This window comes from Arabidopsis lyrata, assembly GCF_000004255.2.
Source record: "Arabidopsis lyrata subsp. lyrata unplaced genomic scaffold ARALYscaffold_5, whole genome shotgun sequence".
Taxonomy (NCBI): Eukaryota; Viridiplantae; Streptophyta; class Magnoliopsida; order Brassicales; family Brassicaceae; genus Arabidopsis; species Arabidopsis lyrata.
Window position 1 is genome coordinate 5,349,262 of NW_003302551.1, and position 19,990 is coordinate 5,369,251.

At 30.7% G+C, this 19,990-nt stretch overlaps 2 protein-coding genes and 1 pseudogene across 2 annotated transcripts; 2 read left to right on the plus strand and 1 right to left on the minus strand.

Moving 5' to 3' along the window:
- Positions 1–6,323: 6,323 nt before the first annotated feature.
- On the minus strand, positions 6,324–6,881 carry LOC9313220. Its single transcript, XM_021025609.1, has one exon. The coding sequence runs from the start codon at positions 6,745–6,747 to the stop codon at positions 6,493–6,495; it is 255 nt and encodes an 84-aa protein (XP_020881268.1). The 5' UTR covers positions 6,748–6,881; the 3' UTR covers positions 6,324–6,492.
- A 7,675-nt stretch (positions 6,882–14,556) lies between these two features.
- On the plus strand, positions 14,557–16,104 carry LOC9313221 (NAC domain-containing protein 59). Its single transcript, XM_021026709.1, has 3 exons — positions 14,557–14,933; positions 15,012–15,289; positions 15,408–16,104. The coding sequence occupies exons 1-3, from the start codon at positions 14,723–14,725 to the stop codon at positions 15,885–15,887; spliced, it is 969 nt and encodes a 322-aa protein (XP_020882368.1). The 5' UTR covers positions 14,557–14,722; the 3' UTR covers positions 15,888–16,104.
- Positions 16,105–17,220: 1,116 nt separating this feature from the next.
- LOC110228289 lies at positions 17,221–19,326 on the plus strand (annotated as a pseudogene).
- Positions 19,327–19,990: the final 664 nt, after the last annotated feature.

The following is a 19,990-nucleotide window of genomic DNA, read 5'->3' on the forward strand; positions in this document are numbered from 1 at the left end:
TGAAAATTTTCAACCTGCTAATCCTGAAATTTAAAATCTGTACATCAAGATTATAAAGACTAATAATGGACTTCAAGCTATGATCTCCAAATTGTTGAATAACTAACACCAATATCTGAGGGACATAGAATTAACTTAATGCTAACAATAATCTTTTCAAAAAATGAATTGTGATTAGTAAATTTTGTACCTTTTTGTGAAAGCATAAATTTTGTATCTTAAATTTTTAAAAGAACAAGATATAAGAGTAAACTAGAGCTGGGCAAATGGGTATCGGTCCGGATTCTGGCAGGACCCGTTCTTTGGAAAAACAGGTAGTTGGTTTTAAGACATAATAGGATAACTATAAAAAATCGAGTTCAGTTCGGGTCGGTTCAGAATTAGTTTTTCAGAATCCAAAAAATACCCAAATAGCGGATACCAAAAAAAACCTCCAAAAACTGGTTAAATTTAAATATATTTGGTTATATTCGAATAAATTTGGCTAAATTTTGACAAATATAACAATTAATTTTTTGATATTTTGGTTATTTTGGGTATTTAGGTATAAAACTGATTGATATATTTGGATAATATTAAAATTAAATATAATTAATATTCTAATTATTTAATTATATGTTTGGATATTCGGATCATGTTCGAGTATCAGATTCGTTCCAAGTATTACTTGATACCCACAAATAGGACTACATATGATCAAATTGAGTAATTGATCATACCTAATATCCGACATTCCGACCCAACCCGGTTTTTTTGGGTCGGTTCCGAATCCGGTTTTTTTACCCGCCCTAGAATAAAATTTTTATCCAACATTAATTAGTTTTTTTTAAGAATATGTTTTACTATAGGCCAAACTAAGATTCCACAGATGATAAATTTAGATTTGAAATAACATAAATTTTTATAAACTAATTTTAAGTCGAACTGATATATTATACTATATACTCATATACATTTCATTAACAAAATAAAAAAAAAGTTGAACATGAAGAATCAAGAGATAACTGGGGGTAGAGACCATGGATCTGAGCAAAATTAGTTTTGTAGTAATGTGTCACAGGGTTCATAACGATGAAAATATTAGTCCACAATCCTTCCCACTTTAGCCTCACGCATTTGCTTATTTTAAAAATGATCCAACGCAAAACATGAAACAAACACTTAATTATGTTGTTGTTTTCGAGATACAAATAACGTGTGAATTTTACTCTAAAATGTAACGTGGCACATATATTATTGTTTTGGTTATTATTTACTTCCACGTTCTTTTATATGTGATGTTTTAGGAGAATGTACATCGATTAAAAAATTATTTAATTTTTATTTATTTCTAAACTAAAACATTATTTATTATCTAATCAACCAATAAAAAAATAATCTATAGAATATAAATCGTCAAAACCAATAAAAAAAAGTAATTGATTTTGCATTGAAAACTGAAAACATCGTCTATTTAAGAACAAAATTAAAAGCTTAAAACATCACTTATTAAAGAACGGAGTCTACTTACCTCTTTTGTTCATCATTTTCATAAGTGTCATCATCTCTCTTTAGCACCATTGTTCAATTGTCTTTCATTCCGATTTAACTGGTTCGTCGTGTATATTATTCACTTCGCAGCGCCAGAGAATTCACAATCATTCTCTCGTATATACTATTTAATTCACAGCGTCGGGGTTCAGTTAGATCTGCATTTTTTGCGTTATAGATCTTTGCATGGATGTCCAAAATTTTTTATATATCTATATATATTTAAATATGTACAAAACAATATTAATAATTCTCTATATATGTTACTACATGTATAGATATTAATAACGCTCTACATACATATTCATATGTATATAAATATTAATAACACTCTATATACGTTTTTGTAATAAATCAAATGGCTTATTAATTAGGTTACTTTAACTTGTGAGCATTTAATAGCTGACAGTTTGATTTCTCGTTTCCTTTGAAGTTAAAAATGTTTTTTTTTTCACGCGCATGACCAAAAAAAGAGGTGGTTTTGTCGTAAATATTCCGAACTTTAAGCTCATTTATCAATTGTATTTATCTTTGTTAAAGACCAAAACTTCATAATGTCTATTGCCTAATTTCATACTTCATTTTTGTCTTTGTACATTTTAAATTGCCCAAGAATCAATTTATGTAATTTAACATTTTTTCTACAATTTATATCTGCATGTGGGCATAAAGTTCTGTGACCACGCAAGCATATTGGAAGTGTATGTAATTTAAATAAGTTGGGTTTTGGGACAATTAAAAAAAAACAAAATTGGCGTGCCATGTTGATGACTTCAATACGTGGGCTTAAAATTGTCTAGACAAAATGTTATCACCAATTTATTACAATTTTACGCGTCTGAGTAGGCATGACCAAAAGCTAACCGTAACCGTATTTCGGACCATAACCGAACCGTTTTTCAACCGTAACCGGACCGTAACTGTATAAAACGGTTAAAAACCGTAACCGTTAACCGTCAAAACAGATTAGTTACGGTTAAAAAATATACTAACCGTAACCGTCAATTAACCGTAAATGTGTCAAAACCGTTAGTTAACCGTACGGTTAACCGCACTATTAACCGCATAGTTAAAACTTTCAAAATATGATTGTAGCTGCGGATGATGCAAAAACAAATTTTGAATGTTCAGATAAAGATTTTCAAAAAAAGTAAATGATACCGCACATTAAAAAATCTACGTTAGGAAAAATAGTTTTTTTCTCAAAAAAATATGTTCTAATGCTAGATTGCTAAAAATGAAGAAAATTTGTTTATAACATACTTTTTTATTCTATTCAAAGTAGTATAAAAAGTTAGGTAACTCGTAAGATTTTACCTCCGATATTAATCGTATCGTAATCATCAAATAACTGTAACCGTATTTAACCGTAACCGTTGTAACCGTAACCGTATTTAACCGTAACCGTTTTAACCGTATATATAATGGTTAAGGTTACGGTTAAAGAAAATTTATAACCGTAAGCGGCGGTTAATCGACCGTAACCGTAATAACCGTAACCGTGGTCATGCCTACGTCTGAGTCCTTTTTTTTTTTCTTTTTTTCTTTTCTTTTCGATTTATTGTGTTTTTATTTGAATGTGGGCTACTAATAGTGATGTTTCGCATCAAAGCTAGCCAAAAAAATATTGCGCATCAAATTTATATAATGAGTTTATATGAGTTTTTTTTTTTTTTTTTTTTTTTTTTTTTGTTAATGAAATGTATATGAGTATATAGTATAATATATCAATTCCACTTAAAATTGGTATATTAAAGTTTCATAATTTATGTAATTCTAATTTTAATTTTTTTAGCGGATATTATGCAGCCTTTCACATTTGTTTATATTCAAATCAAAATAATATATTTCTTACCATAAAAATGTACGAAAATATTTTTTAGTTTTTAAAGTAAAAGAAAATATGTTTAGTTTAATATGATTTATATCATTTGGTACGATTTAAATAAAAAACGTTTTGATATTTTCTAGATTTTGATGTTTCTCGGTTAGACTTGAGATTCGTTATGAAATTTTCTGGCTAACAAAAAATATACATTGCCCGCATGGTTGACGTTCAGTAGTAAGTGATATTTGGAAATGTTCTAAAACTCTCCCCAAGGTTTGAGTCTTCTTGCAAGCAAAAATATCACATCCATGTGGGTAGTTTGTACTTGGATCAAAGATTCAAACAGTTTACCTGGTAGTCTAATAACATGTGATCTGACTATCCCTAAACATTAGTCGAAAAACATTTCAAATTCGGGATAGTCAGTGTGGTGGTCCTTCGAAAAATAGTCCATTATATAACACTTTGGTGCGTTTCTACTAAATAGGATTTATAAAAAAGAAAATGACTTCCATGAAAAACTAGTAGAAAGACGTTTTGAAAATAATTATCTTTCTTACAAAATGACAAAATCGTTTTCTAACCATCATAAAATTCTTTTAGCAATCTTTGTTCACATATTCAAACCTAGTTTGAGAAAAAAGGTCATAAGCTTAATTTGCAAAGACTGAAGAGATTAAGGAAAATCAAAGATAAATAAAAAGTTTAAATGACCGGTAAAGTAATTAATTCCAATTACGAATAGTCGAATCAAATTTGTTGACCCTAGTGGTTAAGATTCATTTTAACGGAAAAAAAGAATATGTTAGCACTGATCTCTTCTTTTACAGAAAGAATATTAAATAACATTAACGTACTTTGATTACATATATAGAAATTACAAACCAATAGTAATGATTTTCTTCTTACCAAAAAATTCAATTTGGGAAAATACGTTTTATTTTCAAACATGTGCATATCGAGGAAGTATTAAATATAAATTGTTTTTGACTTATTCTGTCTTCCATCGACGAAATTCATAACTCTTTCTCTAATATGGTGAGACCATATGAAAGATAACATATACATATTTAGTATACAACGTGTTAAAGATATCAAATGGTCAATTAATTAATGGACCATTTAGTTAAGAACACGTGGTTTTAAGCATCTCGTTTGGTTGAGTAATTACTTGTTTGGAAAAAGTTGAATTAATCATTGTTAAGGATTTAAGAATTACTCACACTGTTTTATAAAAAGTGTCATTCTAACATTTTTCACATAAATTAAGAAAAGGAAACAAATTTCATTTATACACCTTATTAATACACTAAATAATACCCTCTCTCTAATTAATAGGCTAAAATAGTGAGGTTAGAAAAGAGAATTAGTCTTTAAAACTGCATTGAAAACACAAAACGACACTCTTTGTGAAACGAGATTAAAACCTTAAAACGACACTCTTTATGAAACGGAGGGAATATTAATTACAAAATCAATAACTCTATCGATTAGAAAAGTGTAGTAGAATATATATGTATATCATAAAATATCTGTAATAAATTTGTTACTAATTTTGAACACAAATTTTACTTCTTATAAGTGAATTGATATGTAAACAGTGTAAATATTTTTGCACGTTTTACCATTTTTCCGAGTGAAGTCTTAATCCCTACTCAAATTTGGTAGAACACTAGTACCCATTCTCACATGCATGAAGCATGGTGGTTGGAAAATATTGACTTTGACATGACGCTATTTCAGCTAATTATGTCGGTGATAAAAAAAAATTGTTCATATCACCATAGCTAATTTAGATTCACACTGCAACCTGAACCAATCTTCGAATCATATAAAAACTTGGGTCTTTTTGCTATTTATGGTGTTTATACGGACCAAGAGAAAACACAGTGATAGTCGTAAATAGTGAAACTCGTCCTCTAGTTTTGTCCACTATACGAATTCTTTAACACATAAACAACACCACTTTTGTTTTTTGGTCTTCCAATAATACACAAAACAAACAACACCATTTTATGAAGCTAAAAGGTAAAACTTGTTAGTTAAAAATTGTGACGGTTGATTAATGTAAACCAGCTCATATATTATACACACAAGTACAATGTACACGAAACAAAACAATAGCCACCAATTATACGTATTTTTATTTTATTTTATCATCACCATCTTGATCTACAAGCTCCATTATAGCTTTGTTCTTCATCCAATAAATGTAAAATACCTTTTCTTAATTTGATAGTCGATATTAATCATGCTTTAAAGTTCAAACACAGCTTATGAAAATGATGTTTCCTAAGTCCTTATGTTATGAGATTATGATGGCATTAGCAATAGATGAAGAAATTTGTATATTTACAAAGACAAGTGTCTGATGGAAGACTTAAAACAATGTTTATCATAAAAAAAACCAATAAATTCATAATTAAGCGGCCCAATAACGAATCTAACGCAATATCTACGGCCCGGACATTTCTTCACAATTAGATAATGTAATCGGTGCTTTGCTCAAAAAAAAAAAAAAAAAAAAAAGATAATGTAATCGGTGGTGGTATAATATTTAATTAAATCTACACGTTGCTAAGTATCTAATTGTATTATATAAAAATAAATATAACGAATAGTGATGATTGTTTTTACTGCAAAATTCTATTTGTAAATTATATATAATCTTTGTGGTTGTGAAATATTTCGAAATATATAATTTAGATAGCGTTCATTTGTATCAAATTTAGCATCTTTTTTTTTAATTTACAGCTAAGAGCATGTCCCAAGTCAAGTCAACTTTTTGTACCAAAAAAAAAGTCAACGTTAGCCCAATATGTTGAAGAGTATCATTCCGTTCATATTACTTATGTGCAGACATACATATCATCAAGGATCAAAACTGATTTGTTGCAACATTTTCTTCTCAAATCTGTTCTCAAAGATTAAAACATATTCTTACAAGACAAAAAAAAAACACTAATCCGTAAAAACAATATGGAATTGGTCATCACATTAATTCAAAAGTCCAAGATATCCCCAACAATAGAAATAAAATAAAAATGAAACGAGATGCTCAAAGATATTCGTAATTTTGTAACATACATAAACAAAAAAAAAAGGTTTGATTTGCATATATAGAATCATTCTTTTTAAAGAGAGATGAAACCTTCGCTGACAAGCAAGCCAAAGAAGAGAACAAAGAGGCCAGCGCCAAGAGATTTGCCCGGATCAACATATGTCTGAGAATAAGCACCGAGAGTTAACACGGCTCCAACGAGTCCGATCACCAGAGATTGCATGTTTCTTCTGCTCACGCTTCTTTGTCTTGGCTTCACCTTCTCTTCTTGATCTACAACTTCTTGCTTCTCTTCTACTTTCTCCGTCTTTCTTCTTTCTCTCACCATTTTTAAGATTCTTTGATGAATGGAGAGATTCTGGTTATGATTTTCTGATGTGGGTTTGGTTGTGTGTTGTGATTTTGTAATTATAAGTTAATGATGGAGACAAAATATGGTCTTTTGGGGATTACTTTGAGGCCTTTTGAATAGACAGAAAAGTCAACTCCTTATTGAAGAGTAAGTGGTCGGTATAGATCCAAAATTATTAATTTAAGTACTATTTTGTTATAAAACAACAAGTGGTGAGCGTTGAAGTTTAGATATGATGTATCATGTTTACAATTAGGTTAGTTGTTGGCATTCTGTCTGATTTTTAACCGGTCAATGAATTAAAATAGTTATCATAAACAATACTCCCTTTGTTTCATTATAAATATCCTTCAAGGTTTTTTTGACACTAATTAATAAAATTATTATATTTTCTATTCAGTCTCTTATTAATATATTATACAATTTTTTTCATTAGTCAACAGATTAATATAGTAGAGATAAAACTGTAATTTTTTTAAACAGCTACATTAAAAATTTAAAACGATACTTATTTTAAAACAAACTTTAAAGTCTAAAAACGACACTTAATATAAAACGGAAGAAGTATAATTTACTAAGATATGTTATCATGTCTTGTTGCACTTGTGTGTAAGAGTTTGGACAAATAAATGCTTGTGCATTCCAAGACCATCAAAACAAAGTTAAATTTCCGTTGAGATATTATATTAAAATATATAAAACAACGTCTTTTTAATTAAAAAGTAAGTCAAAATAGTATTTGAATCCATTATCTCTCGGACAATTTATAGATACGTTATCAACCCCACTAATTGATTTAATAGTTTAACATAGAATTTCAATAGAAATCATACATATAAAAGTAGAGTTTCACTCTCTTTTTATTGGTCCATTTAGAAATGTAACTTAATTTTTTTTATTTTTAATTAAATCATAAATAAAACACATTTAACTCACACTTTAATATAAAAACTTAAATCATTAACTATATTTTTCTATTCAATTTTATTCAACACATAATAAATTAGAATTGTAACTTCCAAAATTTAATTTTTTTAATTGTAACTTATCTCACTTCTCATCCTATAAATACTCATTTCTCATTCTCTCATCCTCTCATCCTCTCATTCTCTCATCCTCTCATCCTCTCACTCTCTAACCCTCTTCCACTATAGCTCAAATCTTAAATATTTTTTTGTTTTGTGTTCTTACATTAGTTTTTTTTTTTTTTGAAAGATGCATCTTCATTGTCTATTTTAGATAATCATCATATAAGTAATCATTCTCTCATCTTCTTCAACTATATTTATGCGTCTATTTTTTTTATGTTGTTATATGGATTGAAAATCAAGAATTTGATTCTAAATTTATTTTAGAATGTATTATATATATCTAACATTGTATTCATTTTTGTATATTTCTAAAGCCATACTAAAATATACTTATTTATTCTTTAATTTTCATATTTTTAGTTTAAATTCACATATGTATACTAAAAGTTTTGATAGTTATAACAAATTTTTCAGGTTTATTGGTGATGGAGAGTTAAATATATCAATTCCAATCATAGCACAACAAGATAATGAAGTTGAAAAAATCCATTTCCATTATTTACTTTAGATGTTTGATTATTTTCTAATATATTCATGTAATTTTTTTAATTATGCAATATTTAATGAAATAAATTATTGTATATATTTCTTACCTTTTTCTTATCTCGAATAAATTTTGTACTTTATTTTTAATATATGTATTATTATATTTACTTTTTGTGATCCAATAGATATTTATATAAAACTCGTTATACTGTTTATTTTTTTAATTATGCAATATTTAATGAAACAAATTATTGTATAGATTTCTTACCTTTTTCTTATCTCGAATAAATTTTGTAATTTATTTTTAATATATGTATTATTATATTTACTTTTTGTGATCCAATAGATAATTATATAAAAATCGTTATACTGTTTATTTTATTTAAAGTTTGAGGTTTAAGTATTTTTCAAATTAAAAAGAGTTTCGTTAAAAAATATTTGGTCCTTAAGATTAAAAAAACGAATCATATGGTTCAAGAAAATTAAATTTAGGTAGAATAGAAAATTAGAATGAAATCATTAGAATGAAACCTAACACTCATACTTAAATAGAGTGAAATATACAAAAAAATAATTATAATTAAAACAAAAATCATTTTATTAAATCGTATAAAAATAAAATCATTAGTGTAAAATCTAACACTAGCTATAATATAAATTGATGAGTGAAATTAAAAAATAAAAAGATAGAAGTTATCCTTGGATCTTTGATGATTTTAATTAGATTGATGTTCATATGATTTTTATAAGAAAAATAAATTTAGTTTGCCACTTGCAAAATAATCTGAATTAGAACTATTATGTGGGAGTTTATATCAACAAACAAAAAAATTATCTGTGAGTTTATCTCAACAATTTATTTTGTAAAAGTAATAGATAACATATGTTTATTGATGTTTACAAACATAAATAATAGTAAAGTAAAAAACAATACTAAAATACGAGCAAATGCAAGATATCAAATCTTAAGAGCTTTTAAAAAAAATTCAATCATATTTATATTGAAACAAATGTCATCTACATCATTAGCATGTAACAATTTAAGATTTCTCTATAATAACATATAATAATTATATTTTACTTATTTTCTCATATTTTGTAACCTTCATACTAATAATTATCGTTACGTTATTAATGCTCACACTAAATTGCAACAATACTTTAAATACAATTAATACAAAATGAATTCTACACAATGAATTCTTTGAAATATAACATAACTTTTATGATATACATACAACTAACTTACTCATAAATGACATTTAAACATAATTGTTAAAGTTGAATAGTTGTAAAACGTAAATATGTTGTCTTCTATAAATAATAATATACACATACCACTAACCATCATATTCCAAATTTCATAATATTGATAAATTTTATAACACTTTCTTTTATAATCCGACTAATGGTGTTTAAATATAATATTTTTGTCAATTTTGTAAGAGGCTATGAAGAGGAGATGACATGTAGCCAAAAAACCTTACTCACAATCGTATGTGTTATTTCAGAGGTCTTTTAAAATGAGCGAGTAGAGAAACCCGAAGTTTGTAATGCAACAAAAGAAGATATAGTAAGGTTGATTTTCTTTGTCCAAAACAATCAATCTATATAAACCTGAATTTGGATTAACTCAAAATAAATTTGATATTTTTGAAGTGAGATTAAGAAGAAAATCAAGAAGACTAATGATGAGTAGAAGAAAAAAATACAATTGAGTATATTTCGAAACAACATAAATGTTAAGTGGGAGTGGAAGCAGATGCTTGAATTGTATGATAAAATAATTCATCTCTCTTCACTTATCTCTTATGATATAATTCATCTTCATTCCTACATCTATTTCTTAATCTGTAAAAAAAATTACGGAATAAATTATTTGTTATACATTTTTCAAATAAATTATGCTTTTACAAGTAGCATAAAATGGTTATTTTATTAACGGAGAATAAACTAATAAAATGGTGTTTCAACATTTGTTACGTCATTTATGTGATTTTAAATATTTTCATTAAGCAGATAAACAACTTCGAATCAAGTTGTATCAAAATATAACGCTAGACTTAATTCAAAACTCAGCCTAAACCCAATATGTATAACATTTGGTTATGATATTTTCATTAAGTAGAAAATAATAGAAATTTTTTTGTATTACCATTATATTTAAATTTTTTAAAATGCAACAATTACTTTTAAATTTGGATAAATTTAAAATATCAACTTTACTATTAAAATATAAATTATAAATTGAAAACGATGTAACTTAATTTTCATAGTAGGGTTTAATATTTTCACATTTTAACAAAATAAGTATTATTTATGTATACATATTATATTACTATAATCATTAATTTTATCTTCAACATTCTTAAAATTTCTAATTGGCATCAAATATTGTATTGATTAAAAGCAGTAATATACTCTTAATTATTTTTTAAAAAACATAAATATCATTGTATATAGATGAATACAATTCAAATTTTATATAAAAAATCAAATTTGAAATTACTGTCATTCATTTATTTATTTTTCTTTAAATTTTAAATTCAAACGAAAAAAACTAAATAAAATAAATAGCAAACATATAACATAGTGTGCAACAAGCCGCGAGTATCACAGCTAAATTACCTAGTTTCAATAAAATAGAACTATTTCAACTGTATGTAGGATTATAAAAATCTGACCCAACATCTACTGTTTCTAGGGACATTATTTATTAGTGTCTTCTTGAAAGCTATTTTTATGTATTTCAAAGGTACTTAAAATGAAACAAAATTAATTATAAGCTTATGTTATAATATGTAAATACAGTATGGATTAAATGGATATTTGAAACTTTTAAATTTTGGAATTTGTGTGTTTGTTACATTTTGGATGAGTACTTTTAACTTTGAGCTAAGAAACAAAATAAAATTTAGTATATTTGATTCTTGGACTTTATTATATTTTATATTCTTGAATACCATTATGTATGACTAAAATTGATAAAATTCATATCAATTTTTTAATTGAAATCATAAAGTGATATTTATTTTAAATAAAAAATAGGTTAAAACAACATTAAATTTGGAACGGAGAAAGTATATTTAATCAATTTTTGGACTATGTCAAAACATATACTAAACCAAAATGAAGACTAAAATATAGCAAATCTAATGAATAATTTGCCAAGTTATAAATAATAAGTAGTTACTTTAATATATCCACAAAATTGGGTCGCCTAACACAAACAATGACATAAATCGTCAATATCCTTCGGCAAAACGAGACGTGTCTTGTTTCGAATCGTTAAATTTACTCATGTTTGTGCCAGGAAGCTGGTCAAAACCCACTTTAAGTAGTAATTGTTTAAATTCGTAAGAACAAAGGTTAGTGCTTACCTTTTGAGGACCATTGAAAACTAATCACGTCTTACGTCTGTCTCCTCTCTGGCACTTATCTTTGCTGATCCTGATCATAATGTTGACTGTCTATAGTAAATACCAGCTCCCAGATCTGAAGAAGATTGCTATTTGACACTACTACGGTTGAAATTAGTGGAAAATATCTTTAATTCTTGTGAACTCCTCCACTCTATGTTGGTTCGGTTCATTTTTTTATTATTCATGTTCAACTAACCAAATATCCGGCGATTATAGATACTCAGCTTGATATCCAAGCCGCTTTGTAGGATTTTTAAATAACTAAAACATATTAAAAGAATAGAAATTGTCAAATTTCAAAGAAAGAAATATCTACTTTCATAGAGAGATTTGAGAAAAAAAAAAAAAAAAAAAAGAAGAAAAAAAAAGAGATGCATCAAGTAATCTTGGTGCAAATAACTGCCACCATTGTGTGGAAATAAAAAACACATTTGTGTGTGAAGTCTGGGTTTGGGCCAAAAGGCATAAGCAGTTTACCTGGTAGTCCAGTAACAGGCGATCTGGCTACCCCTGACATTAGTCGGAAAGCATTCCAAACTCGGGACAAACAGTATGGTGGCCCTTCGGGGAGTAGTCCACTCTGAAGCACTTCGGTACGTTTCTACCGAAGCTAACCGGATCAGCCGATAGAGTTTATCCAAAAAAAAAAAAAAATAACTGCCACCTCTTTGCTCTCTCTGTTCAAAATTGGGCATTGTAGCTAACTATCCTTTTACTTGCCAATCCTGTTTCTGACGGTTCCCCATATTCGTCGTCTTCGGTTAGTGCTAAGCCGGCTTTAGACGGTTTAAATTTATTCCACAGTTTCAAATGTCTAGTGTTGCTACTTGCTCACAAGAGAAAGGGAAGGAAAGAACGCAGATCTCAAATTCTTGCTTAGTTTGTAAGCTTATCTATGATGGAGTTTGATACAAATGCGAACAACGCTTGCGAAAAAATTGAACCCCTTACATATATAAAGATGTCTTGGGACATAGGAGACATCCACCCATAACAGTATATATAAGAGAACAGTACATTTATGCATGTATATATATCCACAAAAGTTTTACTAAGAAAGTTAATTAGATTACATTCTCGTGATTACAAAAATCATGTTACACAAATCTAAACGCAAAATTCTAATATCTCTTTTTGCTATGTAAAAGATCCATCGACAGTTATAAGTTATAACAAATCATAAATGTTATAGCTAGAGATAATTTAATCTACACGTACATGATATACAGTTTAAACTCTAGACGTAAAATTATATCTGGACAAGTGACAGGAGCCAAGCCACAATGTGTTGCTCTGGTTATAGTAGTTTTCTTAAGTTAGAAAGAGCTCAAGCTCTTGCCCAATATAGAACTAAAAATGTTTTCAATGGATATATATAAAAACACTTAAAAAAGGCACAATCGTTGCTTTGGTAATCGTGCCATTCTCTCTCTCTTGCAGACGAGTTTCAGATCCAGTTTCTCTTGTTAGATCTGTTCTTCATCGCCGGTCAAGGACTCTCAGAGGTCGGTCAGGAGTGAGTCAATAAGCTTCTCCGTCAGCGGTGGTGTGGTGTCTCCTCATCGATGTGGATGTGGCTTCGGTTTGGCGGAGGAGGAATTTTTCAGCGGTGGGTCACGGTTTAAAGGACGTTGTGGTTGCTTCAAAGTTCCTCAGGCTCAGCCGCTGCTCTGTTCGCTGCAACCACGGCGGAAGTTGATGGGGTCTGGTGGGTTGCGTTGTTTGGCGAGGTGGTTAACGGTAGTTCCGGTGGCTCGGAGCTTAGATGGCTGGTGCGGGTTCTGGGTTCAGAGGTTTGGTTGAGCCACCATCTTCTGGATCTGCCGCTTCTGGCATCCACAAGCCCGAATTGAAGTTTATTGGCTCTGGTTAATCGGAAAGGTTTGGTTTGAGAAAATTGGGGATAAATCCAGGTACGTCGGGTTGCTAGGTCGGGATTCGTCGTCGTCGAACCTGCTGTCGGAGGGGCTAGCTTTCTGGGAGATCTGTGGCGGGCTTGGTGCGTCGGAGGAAGGCGAGTGTGGTCGGGAACCGAAATCTCTCGGCTGTGTTCTAGCTCCTTTGAGGCTTCCACGAAGCTGTGGTTTTGATTTCGCCGGATCTAAGGTTCCGGTCTCTCTGCGGCAGATGATCAACAGGATTCGAGCCTTTTTTATTTTTCCGGCGAGTTTTCCGTTTAACCATTTTTGTAACTGTTTCGATTTTCTGTGTAGGCCTTGGCCTAAACCCATTTGGGTAGTTGGGTATATTAATATAAGTTGTTTAAAAAAAAAAAAAAAAAAAAAAAAAAAAAAACTTTGCTATCTTTTCTTCTTATGAAAATATAAAAAATTAGTTTAAAGAATGGACAAAAACGTCATCAGTGATGTGATAAGATTGTTCTTATCGCATCAACAGAATGGATGGGGAGCCACAAGTGAAATGTTTCTGGTCAAATTGAAACTTGGAGGCATTAAAGTTTTTGAAACGGAAAGGTTTAATAATTTTGTAATAAGAAAAATATCTTCAAAATAACATCTTAAGTTGCCTGTTGAACTACGCATCTTTGTAATAGAAACTAAAGATAGCATTAAACCAAAGTTAATTTTATAATATATTTTTGGAACGATGTTATATATATGTTATGGTTGGTTCAGGTCTACATCAGATTATATATATATATATATATATATACTTTATTAATATAAAATTGAGATATTATTATATAGCTTTATTTCTCTCTACTTTGTATATTTTCCTTCGGATTTAAATAGTTTTAGAAAACAGTAATTTTGATACCAAACAATGACCAATTATTGGTGAATAAAACCTATATTAATATTTGTTCTTCATCTTTACACAAACTAGTATAAGAGCTTTAACATCAAAAAACTCTTTCTGTATCTTCTTTCTTCATTTCCAAAACCATTAAACAAAACATTTGGCCAGAAGTTGAAACTTTTGATATCTGAAATGGATTACAAGGTATCAAGAATTGGGGAGATCGTAGAAGGAGAAGTAGAAGATTCAGAGAAGATTGATTTGCCACCTGGTTTCAGATTTCACCCAACTGATGAAGAACTTATAACTCACTATCTAAGACCAAAGGTTCTAAACACTTTTTTTTCTGCTATAGCTATTGGTGAAGTTGATCTCAACAAGGTCGAGCCATGGGACTTGCCTTGTAAGTTATAGGTCATTTCTTTTCTTGGTATCTAAAAAAATCTATGTTTTGTTACTTCTAATCACTCTGTTTTTTTAGGGAAGGCTAAGATTGGGGAAAAAGAGTGGTACTTCTTTTGCGTACGAGACCGGAAATACCCGACCGGTTTAAGGACGAATCGGGCTACTAAAGCCGGTTATTGGAAAGCTACAGGGAAAGATAAAGAGATCTTCAAAGGGAAATCTCTTGTTGGTATGAAGAAAACTTTGGTTTTCTACAAAGGAAGAGCTCCTAAAGGAGTAAAAACCAATTGGGTCATGCATGAATATCGCTTAGAAGGCAAATATGCCATCGATAATCTCCCTAAAACCGCTAAGGTGAGATAAATATATAGACATATATATCATAGTTCTCTGTTTTTATTGTGAGCTAAGTTTTTTTTTTTAAAGCAAAACTTTGATTTATAAGTTTTTTTTGTGTTGTTTGTGAATACAGAACGAATGTGTTATTAGTCGTGTTTTTCATAAACGGGCAGATGGTACGAAGGCGCATATGTCCGTCGGTTTACCTCCGCTGATGGATTCTTCCCCATATCTAAAGAGTAGAGGACGAGACTCTTTTGCCGGAACCACCCTTGGTGGTTTGTTTTCTAACATGACCTGCTTCCTCGACAAAACAACCGACGACAAGAGTCTTGTGGTCGAGTTTAAAGACGATTTTAAAAATACCATGTTCGGTTCGGCATCGACTAATTTGATACCAAACATTAGTTCTCTGCTAGACTATGGTCCTCTGTTTCTGCAAGACAATTCTTCCATACTGAAGATGTTGCTTGACAGTGAAGAAACCCAATTCAAGAAGAATCTTCAGAATTCTGGTTCCTCGGAGAGTGAATTAATCGCGAGTTCTTTGCACGGTCACGATCCTTGTGCTTCAACTGGACCAGTGAATCTTGATTGTGTTTGGAATTTCTGATTTTGGAAATTGGAACATTGCATATCGGTTGTATGGGAGAAAAAATAGGAGGTATATAGGTTTAACAGTATATGTGTTATGTGTTTGCTTTAGAATCTAGAGTCTAAAGACTCAGGATATACCAAAATTCTTGTAACATTTTGTAAAAAGAATCATTGTAGTGAAAATCTACTCACTTACCATTTGGATTAATCACAATAGTTTCAATTTTAGAGGATGACGTAGTGTTCTGATCTCTTTGATATATATGGTTGACGAAAGAAAAAGTAGTGATATGATCTGACCAATTAAGGTATATTTCATTTTATAATTCATTTAGCAAAGATTAGTTCTTTTTTATAAGTTCTTTTTTTTTTCCTTGTTTCATTTGGATTGAATCAGTTCAGATTATCCAAATTAGACACTAAAACCAAAAAATGATCGATGGGCAAGGAAATAAATATACTTTTTTTAAGAGATAAGATTAGTTAAAAACCAAAAAATTGTTCAATGTTTCTCTCGATGAACTAAGTTTGGATGTCATTCCATGTGTATATCTACCAAGTGTTACATGTTTCTAACTTAATTATGTCAATACTACAATGTTTAGTTGACCATCTATTCCGTATATCTATCTCTTTTCTGTTTTTATTTTCTCATCACATATATATATGCGCAAACTCATTCGTAAATCAAAACGATCATCTTTTTGCTATGTGAATCCCTCTACCAAGTGTTACATGTTTCTAACTTAATTATGTCAATACTACAATGTTTAGTTGACCATCTATTCCGTATATCTATCTCTTTTCTGTTTTTATTTTCTCATCACATATATATATGCGCAAACTCATTCGTAAATCAAAACGATCATCTTTTTGCTATGTGAATCCCTCTACCAAGTGTTACATGTTTCTAACTTAATTATGTCAATACTACAATGTTTAGTTGACCATCTATTCCGTATATCTACAAAGCAAAGGATTATGATGAAGATGTAGTTGATGCTGATGGAGTTGTTAAATGAGTCAAAAAATAATACAAGATTTTGTGTCATGGAGTTGCTGAATGATTCAAAAAGTAATTCAAGATGCGACTGTTTTTATCAGGGCCGGCCCGTTATGTTTAGCTACCTAAAGCAAAACAAAAAATGAAGCCCATTAACAAATGCATTTATTAAAAGAAAAACATCAATTGGGACTTTGGAGGTTTCGAACACACAACATTAAAGTCCAAGGACACATTTTCATATCAACATAAACCACTACACTAACGACATTTTAACAAAATGATGCCCCAAAATTATATATATACCAATATGATGCCTAAAGCACCAGCTTCACCAGCTTTAGCTATGGGCCGGCCCTGGTTTTTATGTGAGTGTCGGTTTCTACAAGATTTGAGAAGATATGTTTGGAGCGTGTTTAGAGGACGAATCAAAAAAGAAGAAAGACTTAAAGAAATTTGGAAGACTTGATGAAAGTAGAGTTTGATGAGAAAAAGGAAAAGTGTAAAAAGAAATTTACTTTTCCTTATGGAATTTGAAAATCTTCTCTTATGGTGATTAGGAAATCTTTTTGGGTATATAAGGAGGAGTTGAGGACGTCTTGGAGAAGTAAGAAAGCTGAGGCATAGAGACAAATCATTGAGAGCTTTCTCAGGGTGTGTACGACATAGTTTCGCGGTTTTGTGCGATATAGTTTCGCGGTTTGATGCTTGTATGATCAAGCTTATTTGTCTGTTGGTGTAACGTTCGTGTGTGACGGTTGGTGCAGAGACTTGAAGAATTGAAGTCTAGGCTCAGTGGGAGTTTAGCTCAGGGTTAGGTTATCCTAATTAAATCTAGACTCAGGAGGAGTTTAGTTAAGGGTAGAGATTATCCTTAAGGTTTCACGTTATAGAAGGGAGCGGTAAATCAAGAGGGTTGTGCTTGTTTTACGAGTTTGCGAATTGGTTATAATTTGCTTTTTTGTTCTAGTGAAATCGAATCTGGACTAGGTCACGGGGAATGGGAAAAACCGAACCTCGTTAATAAATTTTTTGTCTCGTTTACTTTTGGCATTTTATTATTACCTCACTCGCACTTACAAGTGGTATCAGAGATGGTTCTCGATAGAGATTTAGTCTTGTTTCGGGTAGCTCAAGGGTGAGGTTTAGGAAATCGTTCAGGAAGTAAGACAGAGTTTGATATCAAGATTGATGGAGATATTGAGGTTGCCATTCAAGAAGCGGTTCTCATGGAATGAGGGAAACAAATCTCTTCACGGGTTTAGGGCTAATGGAAGCAGAGAAGAGTTGGGCAATTTATCAAAGGGCATACAATGTTTTGAGTGCAAAGGTTTTGGATATGTGCGTTTGGAATGTGCGAATTTGCTGAAGCCAAAGAAGAAGGAACTTATTATGAGTAACTCTAAAACTGATTCAGATGATGGTGAAGAGGTGAAGAGTTTTGTGGCGTTTACAACCTTTGAGTCATATATGTAGTAGGAGGTGTATCAGCGTCTGTGTCAGAGTCTGCATCAGCGTCTTCAACAGGAGCTGTAATTGAAAGTGACAATGATCAAAGTGATGAAGATGCTGCAAGTATCAGTGATGAAGAGTTTCATGAGAATTACAAAGCCTTATATGAGCATTGGCTTAAAATGGTTCAGGAAAATTCAGTGTTAACTAAGGAGAAGCTCAAGTTAGAGGCTAAGGTTGTTGAAGCACAGAAATATGCGGCTGAGAAAGAAGAAGAAGCAGCACAAGCTAAAGTGCAACTTGAAGAAACTCAAAAGAATTTGAGGATGCTTAATAATGGCACAAAGAAGTTGGATCATATTCTGAATATAGGCAAGATTGATAAGTGTGGCCTTGGATTTAAAGGAAGTCTTTCAAAATCGGATCCAGTGTTTGTTTATGGTGGAAAATCACGTCTGCATCAAGAAGTGTGTCAGAAACTGCAACTGTGGCAGAGACTGCATCTGATACGAGAACTACTATGAGAAACGGTACAGAGACTGCATCAGCTTTAAGGAAAATTCCAGAATTGAAGAATGCACCTCGACGGATTTTTTGACATGTTTGTCATCATTGTGGAGTTGTTGGGCATATTAGGCCAAGATTTTTTAGATTGTTGAGGGTGAAAAATCGAATGGAGAACACTTACAATGTGAGATTTTGTGGTCCTACATGTTATCATTGTGGAGTTCAAGGACATATTAATAGGAATTGTTTCAGATTCATTCGAGAATTCAGTCATGAAGGTTTAAGGTGCAACAAGATTTGGGTTAGGAAAGATGATTTCTATGGAGGTGGTGTACTAGGCTATCAACCTCGTATTGCAAAGCGGAGAGAATTTTCCAAGTAGTTTTGACCATGTTGTGACTCATTCAGGGGGAGAATGATGATGTGTTTCGTGATGTTGTTTTGGAGTTAGAACTGTTGAGTTCACAAACATAGTCAAAAAGGGGGAGAATGAATGCTGTTGGTGGAGTTGTTAAATGAGTCAAGAAGTAATACAAGATTTTTTCTGATGGAATTGATGAATGCTTCAAGAAGTAATTCAAGATGCGAATGTTTTTGTGTGAGTGTAGGTTTCTAGAAGATTTGAGAAAGTATGTTTGGAGCGTGTTTAGAGGACGAATCAAAAAGGAAAAATGACCTAAAGAGATTTGGAAGACTTGATGAAAGTGGAGTTTGGTGAGAAAAAGGAAAAGTGTAAAAGGAAATTTACTTTTCCTTATTGAATTTAGAAATCTTCTCTTATGGTGATTAGGAAATCGTTTTGGGTATATAAAGAGGAGTTGAAGACGTCTTGGAGAATTAAGAGAGCTGAGTGATATGTTCTGTTTTTATCGGTTTTGAGTCTTTGTTTTCTTTCCTAGATCATATATTTTATAGACTCAAAGTTTGTTTTTAGAGTCTTTTAGTCCTTTATCGAGTCTTTGCAGGTTTGAGGTTGCTTCGGAGGAAAACGAGATGTTTTGGGATATTAACACACATTTGGAGATGAAGTTTTGGTTAGAAGTGTCTGACGTTTGGCCTAAGATGGAAGACTTACCACCGTTAGATCTTTCTGAAATTTTGACACAAGCTATATGAAGATGTTATCTTGAGTTTCCAAGTAATTTGAAGGAAATCTA